The sequence below is a fragment of the Merops nubicus genome, unplaced genomic scaffold (assembly GCF_000691845.1).
Source record: "Merops nubicus isolate BGI_N331 unplaced genomic scaffold, ASM69184v1 scaffold6509, whole genome shotgun sequence".
Lineage (NCBI taxonomy): Eukaryota > Metazoa > Chordata > Aves > Coraciiformes > Meropidae > Merops > Merops nubicus.
Genome location: NW_008632947.1, coordinates 28,285 through 55,000, shown reverse-complemented (window position 1 = coordinate 55,000; position 26,716 = coordinate 28,285). Strand labels below are relative to the sequence as shown.

General features: G+C 36.1%; 1 protein-coding gene across 1 annotated transcript in view; it reads left to right on the top strand.

Moving 5' to 3' along the window:
• MALRD1 (MAM and LDL receptor class A domain containing 1) overlaps positions 1–26,716 on the top strand; it is a gene marked incomplete at its 5' end in the record, with an annotated part of 53,666 nt that overhangs the window by 1,875 nt on the left and 25,075 nt on the right. The window contains 6 exons of the mRNA XM_008948063.1: positions 3,056–3,148; positions 5,399–5,543; positions 11,109–11,255; positions 14,010–14,119; positions 19,443–19,610; positions 20,603–20,723. Coding sequence (XP_008946311.1) covers positions 3,056–3,148; positions 5,399–5,543; positions 11,109–11,255; positions 14,010–14,119; positions 19,443–19,610; positions 20,603–20,723 — 784 coding nt within the window. The remainder of the gene's footprint in view (positions 1–3,055; positions 3,149–5,398; positions 5,544–11,108; positions 11,256–14,009; positions 14,120–19,442; positions 19,611–20,602; positions 20,724–26,716) is intronic.

Genomic DNA, 26,716 nt, shown 5'->3' with positions numbered 1-26,716 from the left:
GCTCCTCTTCTAAGAATGTTGCACTCCTATTTGTACGCCCATTTGTACACCTTTTTTACAGTAATTCCATATACACCAAATCACCTCAGTTTGCTTAAAGAACGCTCTACCACATTATGTTAGAAGTCTTAATAAAGTATTCTCTACTTTTTCAAGTAGGTGGGTGAAAAAAAGGTCACACTGGCTGAATATGTCTTGCTCCCCATCAGAAGCAGCTAATGTAGGTTCTTCACTTTCTAATTCTCTGGCTGCTTACAAGATTATTGTTAGTAAGCTTTTCCAGTGTCTTATGAGGTTCAAAAATTCAACTGATTTATTATAATTGCATAGTCTGTATTTTTCCCTTAACCATAATATATATCCTTTGTTTTCCAAGTTCTCTAGTTTCTCACACATTCTCTTCAGGTTCTCAGAGTTAGCTACCAATAGTAAGATATTCCTGCCGTTATGCAGACTTTACTTAAAACTTCCTGATTCCCTTGCCGTTTCAGCACTTCTGGCTTATACATATTTGTAATAGTGTTCCTTTATGGTCTGCATTTGCATTCATATTTGGCAATATTAACTAAATATTAACAAATATTTGTTCCAAATTACTCTCTGAAATGAAATAAACAGGGACAGTTTTACAGCAGTGAATGTATCTGTAGACAAATGTCAAAAATAAGAAAAGGTATTCTATAAATTAAGTTGATAAGAAAGTCATAACTGTCTCTTTAATCCTTCAAATCTGAGTACCGTTATCTCAGAAAAAAAAAACAACATTGTAAGAGGAGGAAACAATTCTCACCTGTTTTAACTTTACCAAAAAATTGTTTGTTGATAGTAATATGTCACAGTAAGTGGAATCAGGTGAAGGTATTTTGAATATCTGCATCACCAAAATAAATCTCAAGGGAAAATACCAGAAAAGCAATATATTCAACATTTTAAAAGAAGGCTAGAGACACAAGGAATGTGCTATAGAGGTTAACCATTTTTACAAAAGAGGTGGAAGTATCTGATAAGCAGAAACACTACAGAGAAAACAGTCTGAGGAAGGAAAATAATATTACTGGTTTATTAGAGCTGTATTAAATCAGAGAGTGATGTTTGATGCATTAAACAATAGCTGGTTTAAAACTTTGTTACATCTGAAGAGATTTACAGCTTGCAGTGTAAAAAACAGTCCTGGATACTGGCATATGCACAGAAAACTTGCTTGCTGCTACAAGCTGTTTTTATTAAAATAAATGTGGGAGAAACATAGTCATGGAGATGGGTATGTAAGCTGTGATTTGAATGTCAACAAAATTATAGTACCCAATCAAATAAGCAGCAAATGTAGAGTGTTCCCACAAGGTATAAAAACTCATTTGGGTGGTTCGTGGTGCATGTGGGGGAATATATAACTAAAATATTTCTAAGAGCAGACACTTAACCACAGAATATGGTTTTAGCTTACCATGCAGTAAAGTTTCTAGTACATCATCCTTTTCTGTGTCTTCTATGTAACTAATGTAGGCTATTGTTAGTAATTTTCTTTGGAAGCTGAATTATTTAGCACAACGGAGCAAGTTTACACATTGACAATGAGACTTTTGCTGAATATCATCACATAAGCAAGTTGAGAAATACTTATATCCTATACTGATGTGGATACTCACAGCTGACTTTTGTTTCTGAAATCAAGTATGTCACATGGTTTACCCAAATTTGATCTCTTTCGTCATTTAGTATTTGAAATCAGGGTATTGGCTTGACCCTGTCTTGCAGTTCTCCAAAACTAGTCTTTGAACACATATTCTATAAAGATTTAGTTGCACTTTGGTAATATGTCATAACAACTGAAGCCTTGGTAAGAAAAGAGTGTAAGTAATTGACTACTCCTCACAAATCATATCAGTGTTATTCTGATGGCTCAGACCTCCCAGTCTATTAAGCAGTAGGCAGCATCTTCCTCCTCTTTTTTTTTATTGTAAGACATGGGAAAAAGTAACTGTCCCTGTCAATAATGATAAAATTTCACATACATATCACCCACATACAGGAGATTTATTCATCTCCTGCAAGTAAAGCTGGTTTTATGCTTTCAATTTCTCTCCATAAAAGAGACTTTCTGTTTCTTTTATCCTGTTTCACATCTCTTGCTGAAAAGCCTCTAATTCTGTAATTCTTTGTGGAAAAACTATCAACAGTACCTTGCATAATATCCCAAAACGGGTCTCACTATTGATATTTGTAATGATAGGATTGGTTTGTATCTATAGCTTATATTAAATTTTCCTGCATTTTTTTCCCCCTCTTTTTCAGTTTTACTCTGTTTCATAACTGATTCTTGAAAAGATTTTATTTAGGAATATGGAGTTCTTATTGCTACATTTCTTTACTTTGTGCTGGATTTAGCATATCCCAGTTAGGATTATGACCAGAAGCAGAATGAGCACGAGCTGTCTTTGTCAGATTATTAATAAAAAAGGACTTGGAGTGCTTGCATAAAGGGAGCCTTACCATTTTTAGCACTTTGGCTGTTATTCTTAGGAGGTGGAGTGAAAATGGGGGTTCAGGTAACTCAGAACATGACTAGGACTTGTTAGGTAGTACTCTGCCTGCTTGCCTTACAGAGGGAAAAAAAAGAAGTTTTTAGCACAGTTGATTGGGTAATTTTGACAGACCCCAATTTCAGTTCTAAGAAAACTAAATCTAATTATAACAAACATAATATAAAAAGTTATTTATGAAAAAGAAACTAATATAGGGAGCACTGTGAAAACATATTGTTAAATTCAGCAATAACATGGCTTAATTTACTTATTAATTCACTTTAATTCTAACAAGCCAACTCCTGATAATTGTATTATTGGCCTGTTTAATCACAATAAACCTGTCTTGTTTTCTGCCACAGAGTGGAAAGACTGTAAATGAGTATGTGAAGCTTTATTTCCTCACCTCCAGAAAATTTCTATATAGCAGTCTTTTGGCTAGAATATGAAAAAAATTGAGGATAAAAAATGGCCTTGATAATTTATAAAGGAGCAAAAAATAACTTTATAACATCCCATTCTCCTTTTTACAGAAGGAACATATCTTGTGGGAGACCAACATTATGACTAAGAAGGAATGGGTCAAAGTGGATATACAGCTACCAACAGGGATGGAAAAATTGAAGGTATGAATTAAAAAGGCATGTGCCCAACTTTTGGAATGCTTTACCTTATTGTTCATCAGACTTCTAGGAAACTTCTTTAAATGATATGTATCCTGAAGGTCTTGGTCTTCTTCCTTGCTTCAAAGTGAGTAAAGCCCTGATTATAGCTCAACAAACCATCTACATGAACATCATGTGTTGAAGCTGCTGGTCTTTAACAACATGCAATAAAATTAACACAAATTTCACCATATTTTATTTAGTTATGAGTCTGTCTCATGAGTTACCAACTCATTTAGATATAAATGCTATTAAGTGACATGATGTGAATAATGTTTGTAAGATCTCTATGAAGTGATGTAAACCAGTAACTGTGAGAGAATATCTTTCCCCTTGAATTTTCAGGCATAGAGAAGAATGCAAAGTTATAAAATAATTTAAGAACTGAGTAGTTGCAAGTATTTAAGTAATTTTACATTTGTTTTTCATAATTCTGTAAATAACTGTCATAATTTACTGTCTCAAAAATCAGCTGAAAATGTAATATCCATGAAAGGTCCAAGACTAAGCCAGCTGCAGGAATTGATGTTTTAATGTCTGTTAGAATAAATGCATTTCAGCAATATATTTGGTCTTGCTGAGCTGACTTTCCCATTGCAGCCCTCATGGTGCAGTGTTTTTGTGTTGGGATTTAGCTCAAGTTAATGAAACTTGGAGAATAGAAGTGGTGTAATCATGTTTTGAGACCCAGCAGAGCTGCGCTTCACAGTGGGTTGGAGCAGGAGATGTTCTGAAACTTAATTGCTCTAAGTCAGCTTGTGCAAAATCCGGTCAGTGCAAGAGAACTGTCAGAGCAATAAATACTCATTGAATCACAGAATCATAGAACATTTTAGGCTGGAAGGGACCTCTAGAGGTCGTCTGGTCCAACCTCCTTACCCAAGCAGGGACATCTCTACCTAGGTCAGGTCACCCAAGGCACTATCAAGCCTGACCTTGAATGACTCCAGGGTTGGGACCTCCGCTACCTCTCCAGGCAGCCCATTCCAGTGATTTGTTACACTTATACTAAAGAATCTTTTTCTAATATCGAGTCTAAATCTATCCTTTCCTAGTTTAAAACCATTACTCCTTGTCCTACCATTAGAAAACCTGTTGAACAGACCTTCCCCCACCTCCATGTAGGCTCACTTCAAGTACTGGAAGGTCACTATAAGGTCCCCCAGGAGCCTTCTCTTCTCCAGACTGAACAGCCCCAGCTCCCTCAGCCTGTCTTCGTACAAGAGGTGCTCCAATCCCTTGATCATTTTGGTGGCCCTCCTCTGGACTCGCTCCAATATGTCTACATCCTTCTTGTGCTGTGGGCTCCAGAACTGGACACAGTATTCCAGGCGGGGTCTCACCGGGACAGAGTAGAGGGGCAGAATCACCTCTCTTGGTCTGCTGGCCACAGGTCGTTTGATGTGATTTACCTTCTGGGCTGCGATTGCACATTAGTGGCTCATGTCCAGTTTTTCATCCACCAGCACGTCCAAGTCCCTTTCCACAGGACTGCTCTCCAGAATCTCTATGTCTATGCCAATAGCAGTAACAAAAGCAGGACTAGGGAACATCCCCAGGTTTGATGTGATAGCCCCTATAATTAAAACATGAGTATGACCCTAGCAAGATTTTGACCCAAGCAAATTGCCCATTTCCCAGGCAGTGCTTGGAACAGTTCAAGGGTTCCCAGCAGGCAGGGACCAACCCCATGGCATAGACTAGATGCCGCCATTTTAGCTCCAGTGATGAAACAGGTATAAGATGTTAAGCTATGCTGTGTCTAATGGTGTCCCAGGACGGCCCCTTACCAATTTTATTCAGTGTTAGTGAATTTTTTTCTCCTAGGCATCTGCAAACTGAGATTCTGAAGAGACTTCAGAGCAGAGCATGGAGTCTTTAGGGTACTACATTTAGGTTGCTCTTCTAAAGCACAGGGGCGTTACAACTTTTTAGCCAACTGGTTATGAGACAAGGAGTTTTTCTTTAAAATAGGCTTTTACCTAATTTCATTCTTGGAAGTTCTGAAACCATTTTAGCTGAAAATTTTCTGAAGTTTTAATCTGAGACAGGCATACAAAATTTGAGTTTCTGATTTGAAATTAGTCATGGATTAATAATGGAAAGTATGCAGTGCTTTTTAAATATAGAACTTCAATGTTTCATGTGAATAAAAATAAGTTTCTCTCTGTTGGTTCTTAATACAAATATTTTAATTGTAACAATCCACAGCTTATGTTTAAAGGAACATTCCAGACCAGGGAAGGTTTTGTCTGTCTGAATACCATCCAGCTCTTGGACTCTACACCATCAGAACCACCAGGTTTCTACTCCTTAGAAAAGTTCACCAGTAGTGATGAGGACTCAGCAGCTTGCTGTAAGTGCTCCTGTAGAAGTATTGCTTTAGAAGGACACTGTGCTGAAAAGTAAACAAAAAAAAAAGTGCTGAAATCTAAACAGGTTTACCCAATAAACGGCTAGAAAACTTATTATTTATATAGCTTCCTTCTCCCAGAATAGTGATGTACTGGTTAGTGACATTGTTCACAGCATTTTCTGTCATTCATTTTAATTCTTCCCATTGCTTTCTGTTTCTCTGTCTGGCCTCAGCAATGTGTTTTAGATCCAGACAGTGATTTTTTCAATAGCTACAGAAATGTAATATGTTACATTTTTTTCTTAAATGTATTCCCTATATACAATGTTTATAACCTGTACTTCCCTAATTTGAGAAGGACTCAAATCTGCCTGGGATTTGTTGTTTTAACACTTCTCTAATTTAGACTGTGAGTTATTTTCAGAAAATACATTAAGTGGCATGATATTTGCATGGTGGTACAACTCACCATACACATTTGCTACAGTTCAGAAGCTACATCTTATTCATTATATTTTTCAGTTGAAGGTAGCTTTGCTTGGCAGCAACAGTTTCTGCTGTACAATCAAGAGTAAAAGAAAATAATTAAAATTAGTGGAAGATGTTTATAATAATTCTGAAACACTTTACATCTCCCTGTGAAAGCAGCTTTAGAGTCCCTATTGGTTCTAAAATTAATATTACACAGTATACATTTATATGTATGTTTTGACTGTGGTAGTAATATTTACATGTGTTGCAGCTGAAAGCTGTGCACATATTTGAGATAATGGTGAACATATATTGCTGCTGAGAGGTGTAAATTAAAATTTTGTGTGTCACTTAAGATAGCAGGGTGAACACTAATAATGTTTATTTTCAGATTTCTTGAGAAGACTTTAGGGACCATTTGTGACCATGAGTTTTTTGTTTTGTTTTAAAGCCCACAATCTGATCCTTTAATCTTTTCAATTACTTAAATAACCACACAGGAGCCATCTCTGAAACAAGTAGTATGTGCAAATTTTGAAATAACATTTTAGATCAGAAGGTTTATACTTTTTTATCTTTGAGTGGAATCTAAGCTAACATTAAAGTCTATGGGGGCTCCATCTCTGAGATCTGTTTTCCATTTTTATAAGACATGATTGTTTGCTGCTATCTCTGTGTGTTTGCTGGCAGGAGTGCAGAAAGTCCTCTCATCCTCTTTGGGAGATGGAATGGAATTAAACTGAATAGTGTTTTATAAATTGGACTTTATTTCTCAACAATTTAGCTTTCCCACTTCAGTAAAAACATGAGAAAATTGTGATGAGTGACAAGGAATACAGAAGAATAATTTCAAGGTTTAAAAGGAGGATAAAAAATAATTGTCTCATTTGAATAGTAGCTGTTAAAGGTACTACATAAAGTGAAAACTAAGATAACTATATACTTACAGGTTATTATAGTTTGCATGCAAAGCATTACACTTTCATATTTTATTTTTACCCCTGTGTCTCAGACACTGAACACTGATATTGAGTAACCAAAAGTTTAGCAAATAACTTAGATATAGTCAGTATTTTAAAGAAAGTTCACAGTGGAACTCACTCTTGAACATACTACATCTGTCACGCTCAGGTAGATGGGTCAAGAAAACTTGAAGATGAGCAGAAGAAAGAAAAGTCAGTATGGCCTGGAAATCTTGACACTGTCCTTTGTGACATCTCCAGAATTAGGGTGCTGGAACAATGACTGAACCCTCTTTGATAGCTCTGCCTAGTGCTCCACTGTCTGTGGATTCCTCTGCAGTTAACTTTGTTTTTCTGCATGGTACTGATTCTTCACTAACTCCTCGTGTATTTCAATTTAAAGAAACTATTACACGCAGTTGTACCTGAGACATAGGGATTGTGTGCTTCATTCTATGTTGAGGCATTTGCATATTGAAAATTTATCATTTTGTTGGAGCACTGCACAAAAATAAATTCCTCTTCTCAAAAGAGGGTGAAAAAGGAGCTTTTCTAATATATAAGTAACCCATAGCATTTGCATGTTGCTCTGACTACTGGCTGAGAAGAAAGAAAAGAAAAAAACCTTTTTTTAATCTTAAAAGAAATAATGTCTGTTATGTTATGTATTTCAGCATCTATCTTTGGACACATCCTCAGTAGTTTTCTTTGATGAAGTACTCTAATGTACTGAGAGAGCTGACAGTTCTACTGAATGAAAAGAAAGACAGAGCTGTTACTTAATGTGATCCTCTTTGAGGATTTTCTTTGCTTCGTTATAATGGGGAAGGAAAAATAATGTTTCTCTTTGCTCATGTTAATTTGTCATGAATGATCTTACAATAACACATTTTATTGCAAGAATAAATACACATTTTTTTTTACACTGGTTCTTAATCTTAGTTTAATCTCTGCCCATTTATATAAATATATATTTAAATAAATGAGACTTAAGTCTTGAAGAGTTGGGAACATGTCTGGGAAACACCTATGCAAATGAGTAACCACCTTTGCCTAAGTGGTTTTGTTGGAATCAACATCACTAATGAAGTGACAAATTATGAAATTAATGTTTTTAGCATTAAATTCTGCATTTTCATTGTCTTAGTTGACAGCACTTATTTGAGATCCTTTCTAAGTTTCTTATTTCACAGTAACTGATAATAAATTATCAAAACCTAGTTAATATATTCAAAACAGAAAGTGAGATACAGTTCTTAAATTAGTGATTTCATGTTGATGCTTTTAATTTATTTCCTACCCAGTATGAAGGAAGTTTTGCACTAAATACCATGCATACCAAATATTTCCAGCACTATGCTTAATATTTTTATGCATTCTATTATTATACATTACACATGCATGCATAATACATATAAATAACATCACCAATGAATTAGTAGCTAGCAATCCTAGCACCTTGGCAAGAAGTCTAGGAAGCGGTTCATATTTTCAAGTGATATCGTGAATTGGTAACAGTAGTGTTTCTGGAAATTAGCTGCTTATCAGCATTCACGTAGACTCAAAATGATTGTGGGGTTGGACATCCTACAGTTGTTCTTGAGAGAACATCACTTTCAATTATCTTAATCAGAAGCTTCCTTAAACCACCTGTCTTTAATTCTTCTGGTTTTAATTTTGCATCTCTTTTATTAGCTTAAATATTCTCAGCCTTTCATAGGATTTTTATAATTTATGAATAGAAAATGTGTAGAACGAAGGAAACTTGTATAATTTTACAGGAGTGTATCTTTTACTGCATTTCATTTACAGTCTAGCAATTCACAATTGTAAATCCTTGAAATCTTCTACAGCAAATGGAGACATATGTAAATCCTTTTATTACCATCCAACTTAAAAGCACAAAAGAGTTGGGTTTTTTTAGCCTGAAACATATTTTTTTTTTAGCACACATTTATGTGCTTCTTATGACACATTAATTGTCTGGAATTGTCAGTATGTGTCCATAAATCTTGTACATACATGTGGAGAAAAAGAAGCTACACTCATATTATTTCCAGAGACTTCATTTCTTATAAACAGTGTGTAGCATTGCTTTTGTGTTTTACCAGAACAGTTAACCCAAGTAAGGGTACCTTCTGCAGATCCAGAGTCAACATGAGATTCTCATAACATCACTAGTCTCTTAACCCTAAGCCATCATCTCAGGAGACGAGGCTGTCTCACCTAAGGGACATAGGGTGTTACCAAGAGATCTGTCTAAAGACTTACAATATATGGAAGCTCAGGCTAGCTGACCTATGGTGAGCTGTGATCTTTCTGCACGAATCCTTTAAAAAATTCTAGATAAAACTAGTCATAAACTGGTAGGGAATGTGCACATATAGTCAGTAAGAAGGTATAGGCATAACCCTCTCTGTTCCCAAAATGATATTAAATGCTAGCCAAAAATGACAAAGTATTAATGACAAAGTAATAACATAGAGGTGCTTTGATCACTGATCATACAGATAGTTTACAACTCAAATTCCATAGGAGCTTGGGTACTGCCACACAGATCAGCTCTCCTCATTTTACAAAAAATGCAGAAAAACCCCTCAAAAACCACAAACAAACCCCAAACCCAAACAAACAAACAAAACACACACTGAAAAATATTCTCATGATAAATACCTTATTGAGCTCTAAAATATTAATCATTAGCACCATCTTGATTTCTCTTCCATATTTGAACCATTATTTTAACTTTGGTCTGGCAATTTCTTTCCAGGAAGAGGTTCTTGGTTGCTTAGTACATAACAGAGTTAAGTTCTTTGTCTATATGGTCATTTATAGGTGTCTTTTTGGATATCACTATGTAACCACTGCAGTCAGCTTCTCATGCAGAAGATCTTTTGCAGGGCTTAGGGAGGCGAGAGGAAAGAGATATTAAAACAAAGAATGGTTCTTTCAAGACTGCTTAGGTAAGGAAAGCACAATGCCTAGGCATAGTATTAATTACCATGCAGCAAATCAGCTTAGTCTTGGATATCAATTTGCATATTCTCCCTTAATATATTAGCACCGAAGTCTAATTAAAAAGGTAGCTTGTCAAAAGCATAAAAATTCTGTAATTAAGTTAACCAAGTTTCATGTTTAACTAATATACTGCACTAAACAGAAAAGCAAGCTTCATTGAATTTTATTGTATATACTGAATCCATATAAGAGATACTGATATTTGTGATTTTTTACTTTTACCTTAAGTTTTAGCTGCTTAGTTAACCTCTTTATACCAGGAAGATCCTTACTATAGAGTTTTACTGCCATGGTGCTTCAACAAAGATGAATTTTGTTTTGGTTTTGTATAATCTGAAAACTGGAGTAGTATGTATAATCACATCTGAGGCTGATAGGATAGGATAAATGTGCCATGAAGTCTGGAAAGTGCCAAGTACAGTTCAGAAGTAAGGTTTACAGTAGTGATAAGTGACTTAAAGAGTTAAGTGTAGTGCTTTGTGAAGCTGTTCTAGAATAGGAAGGAAAATACTTAGATGAGATTATATTCTTATCAAAATAATTATACTCAAGAAATGGAAGAGGATGTGAGACAGTTTTACAGTTTAAGTTAGTATAATACATACCAACTGACAAAATGGTCTTTTACTTTACAATAAAAATTTCTAGGAGACCAAAATAATTTATAAATCTAAATATAATTTTCAAAAATAAATGAGGAGGAAGCTTAATCCATCTTTACTTTCAGTGTATTTAAAGCAATAAATACATTTTATTTTTTCCCCACACATTCCTTATTAACTTACTGATAGAATTCATGTTTTAAAAGAATATATTACTTTCATCATCTATCAGCAGCCTATGTACACGTCTCATCTTTAATAAGACACGGTTTATACTCTGATAGGTAATTTCCTTCACAGTTCTCAGTTTGATTAAGAAGGGAAGAGCCTACCTGATCTGTTACCTGTTTTCTAAAATTTCTTGTCCATCTGAATAATCTGGATTTCAGTGAAACGTGCCAGCACTTCTCTAAGACTACTTATACATCCAAATCCAAAATAGTCATAGTTGTGGCATTAAACTGTTGCATCAGATTCAATTTCTTGCTCTCTTCCTGTTCTTCTTACACCAGCTAATGACACGGTATGTGATTTCGAGACTGACCTCTGTGGCTGGAAGCCACTAAGCACAGGTGATGCTGACTGGAACATCAGGAAAGAACAGGCTCCCCTCGGTGGGACACTCTCTAGCAGAGGTCACAGAGCTAATACTGGACATGGTGAGATGTATTACTGTTTTTTCCTCCTTCTGTGATGAGTATTTCTACTTGTAAATGCTGACAGACTGATAATAAAATGTTGACTTTTGAACTAGCATAGCTTAACTTTTTCTCATGCGTATCATAAACATCTTTGTACCCAATATTCACACAGATGCCTTTCTGGAAAATATTATTTGGACAAAATATCACTGTAGCTTTTTGCAGACTGCAGGTAAATTTATGAGTTTTGTCTGGAAAAAATAAAGTGTAATATCATTTGAACAGTTGTTCTTCCTTCAGCCTGTGGTTGCAATACAATTCATTCAGCTGGAATTTTTTTTTTTTCTAGTAAAGGACCATTTTAAAATATTTTTCCAAACTAAAAATTCTATTACAGCATACTGCATAAAATTAAAACTGTATGGTTTAGCTCTGAAGTGTTTGTCATTATTAAATAACACTGATAAATATTCTATGACTTTAATATTGTTAAAATGTGTCTACCACACTGCTTCCAGTGGAGATTAGATTACTTTAAATTCTGGGTTACAATTTAATACTCCTTTAATTTTTTTCAATGATATAGATTATCTTACAGCCGGACTTCAACACTACGCTACCATGTTCATGTTAAAGGAATGTGAAATATTAAGCATTACATCTTGAGCATTCAAAGGTAGACAAAACCCAGGATTAAAATTTGCCTGAGCAAACCCTAGTACCAAACTACACAATCATGTGCTTTTTTTTCACCATTGATCCCCAAATGATGAAATGCACTGAAGTTGTTAATAATTTTCTCAGCAGCTATTTGATATTTCATTGTCTCTGAAGAGTGGCTTGGGATCTGTGTTACTGCATTGCCTGCAAACATCACTGTGTCACAGCTTCCAAACTCCCACAGCTCCAGAGAAGGGCACTGATAATCTGTGTCTTTCCCATGTGAGTGACTCTGGATGCTGATGAGATCTAATGTGTAATATGGTCATAATGAAATCTTCTGGCAGAAACGTGGGCTCTGCAACCTAAGCAGCATCTTAAATTAGACCATATGCAACTGTGCGCTGCTGCACTTAAGCTGTTTTGGTACCTGAATCATTACAAGTCAGGTTCACATCTTTATATGTTGCTACAGGCTGAAGCCTTGAGCAGGTCTTGAGATCATCAAGCAGCACCTCTCCAGACCAGTAACCATGCATTTTTCATATAAGTTAGTGAAAGACTCTTTCTGAGGTGGCTTAGCACCCATCTATCACTATGCCTGCTACAACCACACCACAACTTTTGAATTAGACTTCTAGAATTTGAGCAAGTTTTTGTCAGTGTTAAACCAAGGTCCCTCAAGTTGCAACCATTGCTTGCGGCACTATCAAGCGTTCATCTCTTCTCGCCTGGGGAGGGCAGCAGCAAATTTTGATTAATGAAGTTCTTAACAAGGGTACTGTAGAGCCTCAGCTGCAAATTAAAAGTGGATCCTTTGAAGTACCCTGGCATTCCAATGAGGGGAGCTTCCCTCACGCTGTGGAGTGCAGCAGGCCTGTTTGTACAAAGAGCTGTAATGGTCTCCTCTTTGTGCCAGCCTTGCTGAAGTGATGCAATTATTCACGTGGGGCTTGACCTAACCCTCTGCTTCATTATGTACCCATGGGAAATATATAGCTAAGGAGTATGACTGTGACAGCACAATAGCTGACTTTCCAACATGTAAGTCAATATGTGTAATATCAATGTGCAAACAAGACTGAGCCTTTAGTGTTATTTTGCATAGACTTTTGTGAAAAAGTCTCAGTATTCAGTGAAGCCAGCATGAACAGCATTCAAAATATGCTGCATTTGGGCCCCTTGAAGATATTTATTCTTCCCTACCTTTGTTTGAAGCACATCTGCTGTAGTTCAAATCCAAAGGCAGTTCATTTGCTAGAGTTCAGATTAGATCTTTAATTAAGCTTTCATCCCCACTAGCACAGACAACGACGTCAAGTCTGTGGACCCCATGAGAAAACACAGCTTATTCCATTGGCTCCCATGGTCTGCAACATTGTTAGCATGCTTAAAACTGGCTGGGCTGGGCTGAGTATGAATACTGTACCCTAAAGGAAATTATTTTTTGTTGTAAATTCTGTTTGAAACATTATTTAAGCCAATTAAAATGTGTCCTTTAGGGATACTGGCTAAGGTCTATGCCGTTTGATCTCCAGGGTGCTCTGTGTTGCAGCTCCTGCAGTCCTTTTGCTCTCCCCAGCCTGTGCAGAGAGTGGAAGTTTATGGGAAGTAGTTGCAGTATTTGGTGGATGGAAGTTTGTTTTTTTTTTTTTTCTGAAGAGGGCAGATAAAGAAATACATCCATTAGGTTTGCACAGTAAAGCGCTCACAGAAGAAATATCTGAACTTCCTTTGCAGGTCTCTGTATTTACTTCCTCAAGTTTAATTGCTTGCAGGCACCTTGAATGGTTGACCAAATACCCTTTTTCCTTCTCCCTCTTTCCTCATCTTTGCACTCAGTCATGTTAATTTTACTGTGGAGCAAAGAGGCAGGAGCATTTAGCAATTCTATTTTTGTTTTTGCCTACACAGACACTGGTTGTCACAGCCTGTTGCAAGATGCTCCTCGTTATTAACAGTGACTGAGCTGACAGCAAAGCTATTACACTTGTTTGCATTTATGAATAAGCTTTATGTGCCTCACAGAGCAGCACATAGTTACCTCTCTGAGGTAGTTGTTTGGCATTGGAGCATGACATAGTTCTCACTTTCTTTGACTTTTATTTACAGGAGCATTTCTTTACTTCAGTGGATCACATCAGACGAACACCAAGATGGCCATGTCTCATCTGGGGAGCCCTTTCCTTGTCAAACTGTCCAGTGGGCTTTCCTGCTGTCAGGTAACAGTTTGATGTTAACTGTCCCCACCTTTTTAAGCTATCACTCACCTGATGTGTAGATATGGTTTTCTTTGTGGTGTAAATGTTGCTGCTGAAAAACAGGCTCCACTTCAATACCAGTGGAAGGAGTTACAGACTAGTTCTTTGGTTGGAGGCTTCCTAATGCTTTGCTGCCAGATTTTTATATCTTCTTATCATTCCTTCTAAAGCATCCACCAGGTGCCTCAGATTTAAGGCTATGCTTCAGTTTTTTGTGTGCTGTGACAAACTTAGCTGGACAACTGTATCAGGGACATATCAAGGGACATATCAACTCACAGCCAAAGCATCTTGCCTTTCCAGCAAAAGCTGACAAGGCATCATGTTGTCATCTGTGGGCAGGAAAGACTCACATCCAGTGTCCCATAGCAGGAGATCTCTGGTTGGAAATCTCTATACAGATTAACTATGATGGTGTGATTGGAGACACACATGCTTCAGACACCTACTGCATTTTAACTGATTGTTTGAGGAGGGTGCTTTTCAGTGCAGTACCTGAGTGTTTACCTTGAAATGCCCCCCCTTTTTTTTTTTTTTTTTGGCAAATATCCTATAGCTCTTGCCGAGGAATGCAAAGGCATGCCAGGGGGGCAGCTGATTTGAGAAACTAGAAAGGCACTTGGCAAAAATGGGTCAGGAGGGATAAAAATGTCTCAGGTGAAAAATCAAAATACAGTTTTATAACTAGAATGCTGGAAATCAAAATATGTATTAACAGGTATTAAATATATATAATTACTTTATTAAACAAATATACATACAATAGAACAGTCCCAACTATATTTTTGTTTATCATTTTGACCACTGAATAAAATGAATAGATGCTATGCATTTTTATAAGGGTTGGTTTGGTTTGGTTTTTCTGGGGCTTTTTTTGTTTGCTATTCCATAACTTTTCAAAGCTTATGCTATACTGGGGAGAAGCTAAGTTATCTAGTTATGATGTTATGTTTTTTTCTGCTACTGAATAGTAACTCCTGATTTAATAAGACACAGAGAAGAAAAGGAAAAGATAGGGAAAGCTTGCCAGAAACATAATAAAATTTAAACTGGTTGCTTCGTTTTTCAGACTACATGTAGAACAGAAAAACAGTTTTCATTTAGGAACACTATTTTTTTTTTCAAAAATAAAAATGTCAGAAAGTAATGTGTGGATGGTCTACACTCAGAAGGCCCAACAAAAAGCAGAATTTTATTTCAGCAAGAACTAGACTTCTTATCTTTTCTTTTCCTATTGTAAGAGGAATCTGAAACGTTTGCCCCGTTTTACTTGAGACTGTGGCTGCCTTGAGCGATGCACATCAATGAATTACTAGACTTCAGCTGAACAGTTGCAGCCTGAAGCTGAAGGGCAGCAGCCTCTTAAACATTTAAGTACAGTAGCTTGCTGTCGTTTAATGCACTGTCTCAGTTCTTAATCTTCATGTGGCTTCTTGGTGTTGTAAAGAATCAGAAATGAAATGGAAGCAGAACAAAACCACATAGAATATTGCTTCAGGGAACACAGAGCGCCCTGCAGCATCCCGTTGGAGCCCTGCGTGTTGTGATACCTACTCCTGGGACACCTATAGCCTTTGCATGCAGTGTATTCATCCAGACAGTTTCATATGGTTTTTGTAGCCTTTGATACTGAGTAGATAAGCACCTTGCAGGTTCAGATTAATTTATCTTAGAACACCTTAAGGCAAAATGGACAAAACTGGTATGCAAATCAATAAAGTATTCTTTCTAGCTCTGTTGCAGAGTTTGGTCTGCATTCAAAGTAAATACAAATGCAGTGGGGATGCACATAAATTTCTCTAGTTCAAAGTTAGAAAAGAAAGCTTTTTTTTTCATTTTGTGTATGCACATATTGAATATATTTACAATTCCCAAATTCAATAAAAAAACTAAGGCAAGTTCTTACCCAGCTATATAAGTCTGAAAAGAGTGTGGTTTTGAAAAATGGAAGCCTGGCTTGCTGCCACAATTTCCCTGCAGACTTGTATTTCTGGGAAAGAGCAATGAGTAGGGGTTGCTCATTAGGAGGTGTTTTGGTGTGTTGTGCTTGGTATAAATGTGAGATGTTGCCCTCTGTTGGATGTCCCACTGAGAGGATAAAAGGGTCTACACAAAGAGAGCTATGTTTATTAATTGCTTCACAAGTTCTATGGCTTCAGTTGTTTAAAAGAGAAAAAGAAAAAAACAAAAAAGAAGAAAACTGGAGGCTCGGGAGTTGAGAGATAACAGTTTAAAGTTGTGCCTTACTGGCTAATTGACGGCTAGAAGCAGTTTCTTTCTGTAGCTTCTTGTAGCTGAGTCTTTCTGTAGATGTCAGCAAAGAAACATCTTCCATTAGCTCAAGGCTTCGCAGCTGCAGAAGAAAATTTCTAGTCCTACCTCCCTGTTTATGGCTCTTCAATGGACACAGTAATCATTGTAAATTAGTACATGTAGACAAAGAGATGGTCATTTTATATGTTACATAATGAAAACAAATTTGTTTGATAAATATAAATCCTATATCTAGATTGTTTAAGGTGTAGTTCTTCAGCTAATTTTTAGGTGTTTTTATACCTGCTGCTTTGTATTCTTTATACTTTCTGATGGGGAAAAGTTAAGTGAATGTATTTCAGTTTATTAATAAATCTTGATATTATTTTATATAATACATGATTTTCATGAGTGGGCAAAAAGAGATACTATGTGAAATTGAGAGACCAATTCTACCAACCATGAAGCCAAAAGATGTTAAAAAGTACCAGGGTATTGTAACACGAATATTTCCTTATCACTGAACCACCTTGCACTATACAATGCAAGCAAAAAGAAATTCTCCCTTCATACACAGCAGATGTGTCTTTGGTGTATTTGCCAATTTGATGGACTAAATTCAGTGTCAGAAGTGAAAGATTTTCATAGTATCAGTCAATTATTTGAATGTAAGGAGTTCTCAAATTCATCAGTCCTGTTCTTCAACCTCCTTGGCACACTAAAGTCTACAGATTTGACAGAGACACTGGTGTCCTAGGTTACAATGTAAGATATGCCCAAAATTATGTATTCTATCACCATCTTCATGAGCTGTTGAAACCAGGTGGGGCAGTGTATTCCCTGCCTCCTCCCTCTGGACTATCTTCTGTTAAGGGGCCCATCAATGCCTTGCCCCATGACTCATAGATTACTCCCTCCAAGAGCTAGCTCCATTTAATGGGCAATCAAGGACCCACCACACAGAATAACATCAGCCCATTGTGAGATGCTCTGCCCAGGGGGAGGAGCCAAGACCTCCCACCTGGATATAATCTGGGGTTCAGGACAGCATAAGGGGCCCTTACCCATGGGATTTCCAGGGGATAAGAGCTACCAGAAATTTCTACAGGATCGCTAGTTCAACAAGACCACTTCATCTAGACTGCTACCACCACACTGAGTGTCAAGTTGTATTCTGACTCCGTCTGTGTTTTTTTTTGTACTATTTCATTTACTTTATTTTTCCTATTAAATTGCATTTCTGACTTGGAGTCTCTCACTGGTTTGCTTTCAAATCATTACAACTAGTTTGATAATTTATTGAAGAAAAGACTCCTCTCAGAGTCTGGTTACTCTTAAACTACTGCTTCCCTTAAAAAAAAAAAATCTTGGAGACGAGCAGGTGAGACATGGAAGGGCACATTGTTGAGGACACAGCTGGAGATATATACAAAGAAGGAGGTGGTCCATGCTAAGGATCTATGAGTCTAAGACAACTGTGACTGTGGGTGACCTGTGCTGGGACAGGGACACTCCAGCAGTACTGTGGCCTGTGAAAGCCCTGAGCTGAAGTAGGGGAAGAAGACTAATAACCAAAGAGCAGGGAATGTGTAGGCACCACCGGTAAGAAATCATTACTCATACCTAACCTCCTGTTCTACTTTTTGCCTCACTGAAGGAACTGGGACAGACTGAGTGTAACCTGCAGCAAATACTACAGAAAATAAGACTAGGAAGGAGGCAGACTAAGTGTTTGACTTAAGCTGGCCTGGAGGAGGAAAGGTGTTTGCTCAGTTTTATGTTTAAATATTTGTTTGTTTGTTTTCCTCAGTAGCCTAACCAGTGATTAGAAATTTGTGTTAATTCACAGTAAACGAAGTTAAGTAAAAATTACATCATTGCCCTAAGTTGGTTTTGCTGTTACGGTCCATAATATAATGCATTTCCATGACCTGTATAACCTATTGTGTCAGTCGTCTTGCTCAAATAAAAGGCTTTAATCTGCTCATATCCAACTGAAAGCTAAATCATGCATCTGTGTTTGTTCTGAGGCGAAAGATGAATTTTCTCCTATTTGTTAGTGGATTGCAAAAAAAATAAAAATATAAGTTTCATTTGGCCATTACCTCAAAATGGTCTGCATCCTTTATCTGTTTAAAAATTTAAGACATGAAAAAATAAAAGGAAATTTTCTGTAGTGTGGTGGTCCAAGTTTCACAGTGTAAGATCATATGAAAATGGGCAAAGAACTGTTGGAAAACACTATTTTTAGAGCTCTTGTTATATCTTCACAAAGGTTCAAGTATTGTCAAGGGTTTTGTGGGGAAGTAAATAGTGTGCTGGTGAAGAAATTTTAGTCTTTCCATATGTGAAGAAGCAGGAAGGACTTGGGGGGAAGGAAAATGAAGTGGTCTTTGAAAATCCTACTTCATCCCTTCAGTTTTTGGCTGAATTGTTATCTGAGTAGTATTAAAAACCCCAAAACCGAAACTAACAGCAACAAAAAGCATAAGGTTTACTCTGTATTGCAAGGGAGGCATACTGAACTGGGATTCTCAGTTTTCTGGTCTTTTCTGCTTGGCAAGCAGTTGATTGTAACCTCATCCACCTACAGTCGTTAGTTTTCCTTCTCGTGTATTGTTCAATCCACTTGTTTCAGGCGTTCAATAGATTATTTTAAACATTTATCTTCACATAATTTTCATTTTTGTTTGTAGAAATAGAAGATCATAAGTTTTCTCTCATATAAGTACCTCAACTGTTACACTTGTGAGATTAGCTTAGTTATGAAGTTGTTTGCATCAGCTGATAGATAACAGGTTAAAAATAAGTTTTAAAAATAAGCTTTACTTTTAATGATGACTTTATCTTCAGACATAATACTGTTCCTCAGCATGCCATAGTTTCATAAGTCTCTTTCTTTTATGCAAAGGTTATGTTTAAACCTGTCATGTTGTTCTGTGTTGTAACGTATGTATATGAGTGGGTACTGAATTTATTGCAGATTGATGTTACAGATTTTTAAGCATTTCATTAAAAACTCTTCCAACAGGTAAGATTTTGGTACTGGTTATCTCCGGATTCCCAGCTTTCTGTCTTTAAGAGAACTGCGTGGGGTGGAAGTTTGGAAAAATTGTGTGACATTGCAGGATTGTCTGAGATGCAGTGGACAAAAGTGAATATACCTACAGAAAGCGTAACTGAGGGTTTACCTTTTCAGGTAGTTGCAAATTACATTTACATTGCTTTCAAAAAATTACTCCAATTTGTGTTTTAGAATGAATTTACATTTATAATGAAATATAGAAAAGAATTTCTATTTTTTAATGCTCATATCAGAAAGAATTCCATTCAGTTCTTTAAGTAGATAGTTATTAAAGAACATCACTATTGTCTCAGTCTGGTATGTATTAGAATCACCTTTTTATAATAAAAATCAAGTAGTGATAGTGTAGTAGCTTTTAAGAAATGATCTTGCTATAAAAACTGTTGATCAGAATGCAGGCCTAATTATGTTGACTAAAAGCAGGAGTAGTGCAAATATTTCAATTTGCAGCATTAATCACAGAACCAATAAGCAGTTTTGCTAATTGGGAATCACCAACTCACATACAAGGATTCAGCAAACCAAAATTCCAGTTTTGGTCTTTTCATTTTATGCCTCATCTGTAAAATTATCTAAAAGAAAGCGCACTCAATTCTCATTATGGGCAAGTTAGGACTGAACTTGACTTCCTTTTATGATATCCTGAATATCTCCTTCTCTTTACAAATGCATCTTTACCTTCCCTACCTTTACCGTATCACATGTTGTTGACTTCAGCCAGAAGTACAGATGAACACATTTAAATGGACTTGTAAACCATCACATTTGGCAACCCTGAAGAGCTCGTTTTAAAAGATGTGTAACTTAATGGCTCTAGCAGGAAGACAATTCATTCAAGTAGTGATGGCTTTTACCAGTTTAGATAGATGCAAGGTCACCTGGGTTGTATAACTTTCCATAAGTAAAAGTAGTTATGGCTTTGACAGTTGAGGAGTAAATTTATGACTTGGGTCAAATCTCAGGGACAGATTTTACTGGCTGGTATTTGGAGTTTTAAGGAGGTAGTGTTTACTTCCTGTGCAAATGTTGTAATTTATAAATTAATATATACATATATATCTGCTTATCATGTCAATTTTAATGAGCTAACTTATTGGTCGTTACAGATTGTTTTACGAGCTACTATTCTAACAAGAAATGCTACTGTTGCTGTTGATGACATCAGTATAACAGAGGAATGTAGAGTTGTAAATAAATCAATTCCAAGTGTAAACCAAGAAAGTGAAGGCAAGTTCTGTGGTTTTCAATACATTTTCCCTTATATTTGTTAGGTATAACTATGATTCAACTGACAACTTCAAGATGTCTTTAAGAAAGCAGGGGAAAATCTGAGGAAAATGTCCATATGCTGTAATAAATCATCTATAATGAAGAGACTCATCCTGTGTTACACACGAGCTCCTATAGGTAGTTCGTACTACTTCTGTGAAGTGAGCTGTGGTGACAATTTTCAGATAGCACTTACTGCATGGTACCTGCCCACAGTTACACTTAGATGCAGAGACAGAAGCAAAGCACTATCTTTAGTGCAAGAGGGTTCTCCCATCGTAACTGTCAAAATCCAGCCATACAGTAAGAGCCCACCAAATTTGTCTGTGTACTCACACTCTGTAAATGGTGAAATGCCAACAGATGGAAAAGTAAACTAATGCAACCTTCTGTCAGACTGCTGCTTCTGGTAATTTTGGCTATTAATAGCTACTTTTCTGAAATGGCATGAGCACACACATAATCAATGGTAACACTGATGGATTATACTCAGCAGATATCTGAATTTCTTCCTTACCGGAAAATTTAAAGGCATAATAGAGAACTTCAGTGTGGTATTCTACAGGCTTCTCTGATCCATATATACAGTCTAATTTTCCCTAAAACTCCCTTATTTTCCCATCAGTCACAAAGATACTATTCTCAGAAGGGATCATTTTTCAAAAAAGCTCTGTCTGGATAACAATATGAGTATCTAAAAAAGCTAAACAAAAAAAAAGATGGCAAGCTACACATCATTCCTCTCACTTGCTCTCTTTCCAGAAATCTACTGAAGTAAAACCAACAGTCCTCAGCTTTTTGTTTCCCTATTCATTGAAATTTGGGGTGTTTTCTAAAATGCAGATTGAAGTGCAAGCTTGTAGTGGTGCAAAATCAAACTTTTGACTTCTCAAGAGCTCTCATTGTGAGCTGAATGCAGAGAAACCACCATGACAGCAGAAAGGTTTTCTGAAAGAGCAACTCCTAGCTGCAGGAGGATCAGCAGGCTGCTATACACAGCACCTTGCCTCTGAACTGGAGCCTGGCTGTGTAACTTTAAGGTGTTATTAATAGTTTTTCTCAGAAGAGTTTGAATATCATGGAGAATAGTAGATAGTTTAAGAGCATCAGAGATGTTAATATCAGCTGTGTTTCATATTAGTTGTGATATAGTGCTTAGGAATGTGATTTAGTGATGACATGACAGTGCTGGGTTAATAGTTGGACTTGATCTTAAAGGTCTTTTCCAACCAAAACTATTCCATGATTCTATAATCTAGCTTCATAGGGGATACTACGTTCCCTATCTTCAGTACTTTACTATATTCAAAGATGATAAAAAGCACTTAGAGTTTTATATAGATGTGTTTTTACTTACATCTTCTTTTCCAATTTTTAAGGGGAAATAGAATTTTCAGATGCTAGTTCTTCATCTTCTTATTGTCTACCGGGACTTTTTTCATGTGGGGATGGACAATGTATTTCATCTGACAGATGCTGTGATTTTACACCGGACTGTTCAAATAGCCATGATGAAGCAAAGTGCCGTAAGTGAAAATTTCAAAATCTAAGTTGTTAGACTTCTGTGACTATGCTTGTTTGCCCTGTATGCCAGGCTGTAATGACTTTGTAAATGTTGTAATTGAATTAAAAATAAAAGCTTTTGAGAAATAGTTTCTTTTGATTCTATTCTGCATTTTTCACCTTCTATTTTCTGTAGCAAATGCTTCCCTCTTAGCATTAAAACTGGAAAAAAAAGTCTTTGATTATGTATTTAGTAGAAAGAGTTGCTTAAAATACAGAATTTTAATCTATAATTTTTAAAATGCTAAATATCAGGTACAGTTAATCTGTAAAATACTGAAAACTGACTCAGGAAATCACTATAAAAAAACCCCAACCAACCAAGCAAAAAAAAACCCAAATAGAACTTGTGCACACACTTTTGCACCATGCTGTCACATGTACAGTATTACACACACACAAAAAAAAACAAAAGAAGAAAATACGTTACACTTGTACAAATATGGAAATTCTGTGGGACCACTGTGTGAGATGCCTCGTCTTAAGTGTACATGGTCCTGCAATTAGACCTGAGAAAGAGTGGGACAGGAAGCATGAGAAATGCAGTGGCTGCAGACTCACATTTAAATTGTATGTGTTTAATTGTATATTTAATTTTGATATTGAAGGTACCAGAGTTGGACTGGTAGATAAAGCATCTGCACAGGCATAGTCACAGATACAATTCAGGCTGTGTCAACATTTTCTGTGAGGATGTGCTGTGACTCCTGTCTGGCCTATGTGCCTGAGTTTGCTTTGCATGGAAACTGAGATGTGGAGAAGTAGAGGGAGATAATGATCCCAGAGTTCCTCTCCACTGCAGTCAATAGGGAGTTAATGTTTTCAAGGCCTCTAATATGTAGATTCAAAAGTTTTTTGGATTCATTCAATTCCCATTCTCCATAAGAAATCATGGTTATACTTTCCATCTTTGAAAAGAAGTCTACTGCTTTTGCATTGAACTAATAGTGTGCTATGAAAGTCATGATTCATTTTCAAAGGGAGTTGCCAAGAGCAATATTTAGTACAGTATTAAAAAAAAAAGTGTGATAGTTTCTAACATTCCCACAAATAACAGAAATATTGTAGACAAGATCCTTACAATAGTTTGTGACTATAAACTTCCTCATAGGTTCTAGTACAATCCAAAATCCATGCTTAACTTTATACTTTTTCATTAGGAAATTTGAAAGGTGTGGCTCTGATAAATATCTGTTTGACTTCTAGCAGTTCAGATAAATAATTACAGCTTTTTTTTTTTTTATTTTTCTCTCCAGTTTTAGTTTCCAGTCTTTCGTGACTAGAACACTGGTGTCCAGTGTTTCACTTGTTCAGTAAGTTTTGTATCCAAAATATACAGAGCTCCAAGTTAGGAAACTGAATTCTGTTTTATTAGGTAGCTGTTTGATTAGGTAAAACTAGAAATAACTGTTAAATGTTCACTATGCAGAATATCTTTCCTCTTGTGGTCCAGTATGAAGCTGAAGAAAAAATTCTGCTCTTTCTATAGAATAGTTGAGGTTGGAAGAGATCTCTGAAGATCATAGTTAAACCCCCCTGCTCAAAACAAAGTCCACTGGAGCAGGATGCCCAGGACCTTACTCAGTTGGGTTCTGAGTATCTCTGAGGATGGAGAACACACAGCTGCTCAGGGCAACTTATTCCAATGTCTGAGCAACCTCACAGTACAAGTGCCTATTGCTTCTGCTGATTTCAATGAGCACTGCTGAGAAGAATTATTTCTTTATTCCTTTCATGTTACTCATATTAAAAACCTTACTACACTCTGTCACCTTTGAATTACTTCATGTGTTTTTGTACTTTTGTTCAAAGTATGCTTACGCATGCTGTGTATTATTTGGTTATTGTAGTCTGGATTGCTTTCTGATTACCTTTCTTAAAATGAGGTTCTGTTTTTCTCAGTCACTTTTCCTGATTTCTTAGCTTGACTAAGCACAGATGTTTTGTTGAATTCACCACCTACAACTATGTTGCTCCTTTCATCAACATTAACATTTTTTTTCCACTGTGTTCCATATGCTGGTGATTGTATGCTCCTTAGCCTTTTTAATTTATATTTTTCCTCTTGATATGAGAACCAGGCAGGGATGTTACATGGGCTTAAAATATCTTTCAAAATATCTTTCAAAATATTTTAAGACTTTTATCTTAAATTCCAACAAGTTGATTTTCTTAAGTACTTGGATGCACCAAGTCCACCGAACAAGCAGCATCTCCTTGCAATTTTCTCATCTCGTAGCATCAATTCTTGAGTCATCTCTTGCTTTTCATTATCTCTCAGATGAGTTCTTCATTCTGTCAGGAGTAAAATAATTCTGTTGAAGGTGTCTACTTCTTGGATTGTTTTTCTTATCTCAGTGTAGTTTTCTGAGCTCCCAGAAATTATCTTTGTTACTTTTCTTCGTATACAAATCTATCAGTGAATTTGTTTGCTCCACTTTGGTCTTAGAATCACACTCTAAGATGAGATTATGTGTGATGAGATCATTCTTTCTTCCAGGTTTCTAGTTGCATTTTACAAAAATACAAGTCCTGGACTTAAAAAAAAAAATATTCTGATTAGTTTAGAAAAGTAAAAAAAAAAAAAAGTAAAATTACAAAGTCAGTTCTTTTTGTTGAGTACCACTACTCCTATTAGGTCACAGCTTTTCTTCTACAGCTGAAGAATTTACTCTGGCTATAAAGCTGTTATACATGATTTCCATGCACTAACAACAGAAGTGAAAAAAACCCTGCCTTTTTCAAGTTTTTACAGCAATGACCTAACAAACCCATCACATTGTGTGTTTATGTTCTGTAAGATGTATTTACATTATAATTTCTAAGGTTTACATCCTATGCATTTGATAGAGTCTGAATGCTCACTCTTCCAACCTAAGAATGATGAACATGGTGAGATAAGGAATAAAATCAGATTGGACAGTATTCTGGTAACATGACTGTTCTGTACGCAAATCTGTTCCTCATTTCAAAAGAGGTATATACATTCATGCATTATGTACAAGTCATATTTGTCTGTTCCTAGAATCATAGAATGTTTGGGGTTGGAAAGGACCTTTAAAAGTCATCTAGTTCAGCCCCCTTGCAGTGAGCAGGGACATCTTTAGGTTGCTCAAACTACCGCCAAAGTGAAAGAAAGAGTTGTCAGCTAACAATAATAATAATAACAATAACATTTCACCTGGATTTCTTTATTGTGCATTCTGCATAAACATTCATGAGCTGTGAGACAGATTTCAGGGGAATGTAGAGACTGATAATCCTGTAGTCTTGCGGAAGGGCATTTAGGAAAATAGGAAACAGGAGAAAGGCAGAAAACAAAGTACTAGGAAAGAAGGTATGTTAGTTTATGTGTGCTTACTCTGAAAGAAACTACAGAGGTACTCAAGCAACTACATTCCTTTCTGGATAATCTGTCAAAGACAAGTCAAAGAGATTATGGTACAATTAGGTAATTGAAATTACCAAGCATCATGAACCAAGTATATTCCAACCTTGCTCTTTTCTTGTATCTTCTCTAGATGTTAAATAGTTGGTTTGAGATTTAGTTGAAGGTTTTAGGGTGTTTTTTTTTATCTCAGTGTATTCATCCATACTCAAGTTAAATGCATGTTCTGGTGCTTTGCTCCTTTTATGTTTTCTCTCCATTTCAAGTTACAGATGCAAGACTGGTCTCAGACTTAACACTTTTTTCTTGCTTATTTGCCTCTTTTGGTGTAACCATTTGTCTCCAAAGTTTGTAATATCCTTTCTTGCTGTTCTGGGAATATAGGACAGTTTCTTCTGTCAAGCAAAAAGCAAATCAGAAATAACTCTCCATACTCCCTTTCTGTTATGTTCTGTCAGTGGAGTTTCAGTAATTTCTGTCATGCTTAGGTCCTTGAATATTTGCAAACTTTTTTTGTCTTCATTTTATTATATAAAAAGTTTCTTCCTTTATTTTGTTCATATTTGATAATTTTAATATAATTTTATCATTGACATTTCTGAACTACATGCACTATATGCATAGAAAACTCAAATTTTTTTTGATCTCTAACATGTTATTTTATCACCCATATTAGTGGAATGATTTTTTGAAGCAGAATTAATAACTGTGGATTTCTCTGTGCTTTGCTTAATAATCCACAAAATCGTGTCTAAAGAAGCCCTAACCAACAATAATACTATCTTGCCTGGTTAGTATTTTTTTCATTCTTTCTAACAAATGCTATATAACTTAATGTGACAGAGTTCTTAAAGAAGAAAAAACATATATCAAAACCCCTCCCATATCTTCCATAAATAAACATTTATATTTATCCTATTCTTCATGAGTCTTCATTTGATTCTGAAATGTACATTTTCTATAATGTAATGATACGGCCACTGGAAGCTGTGATAAGATG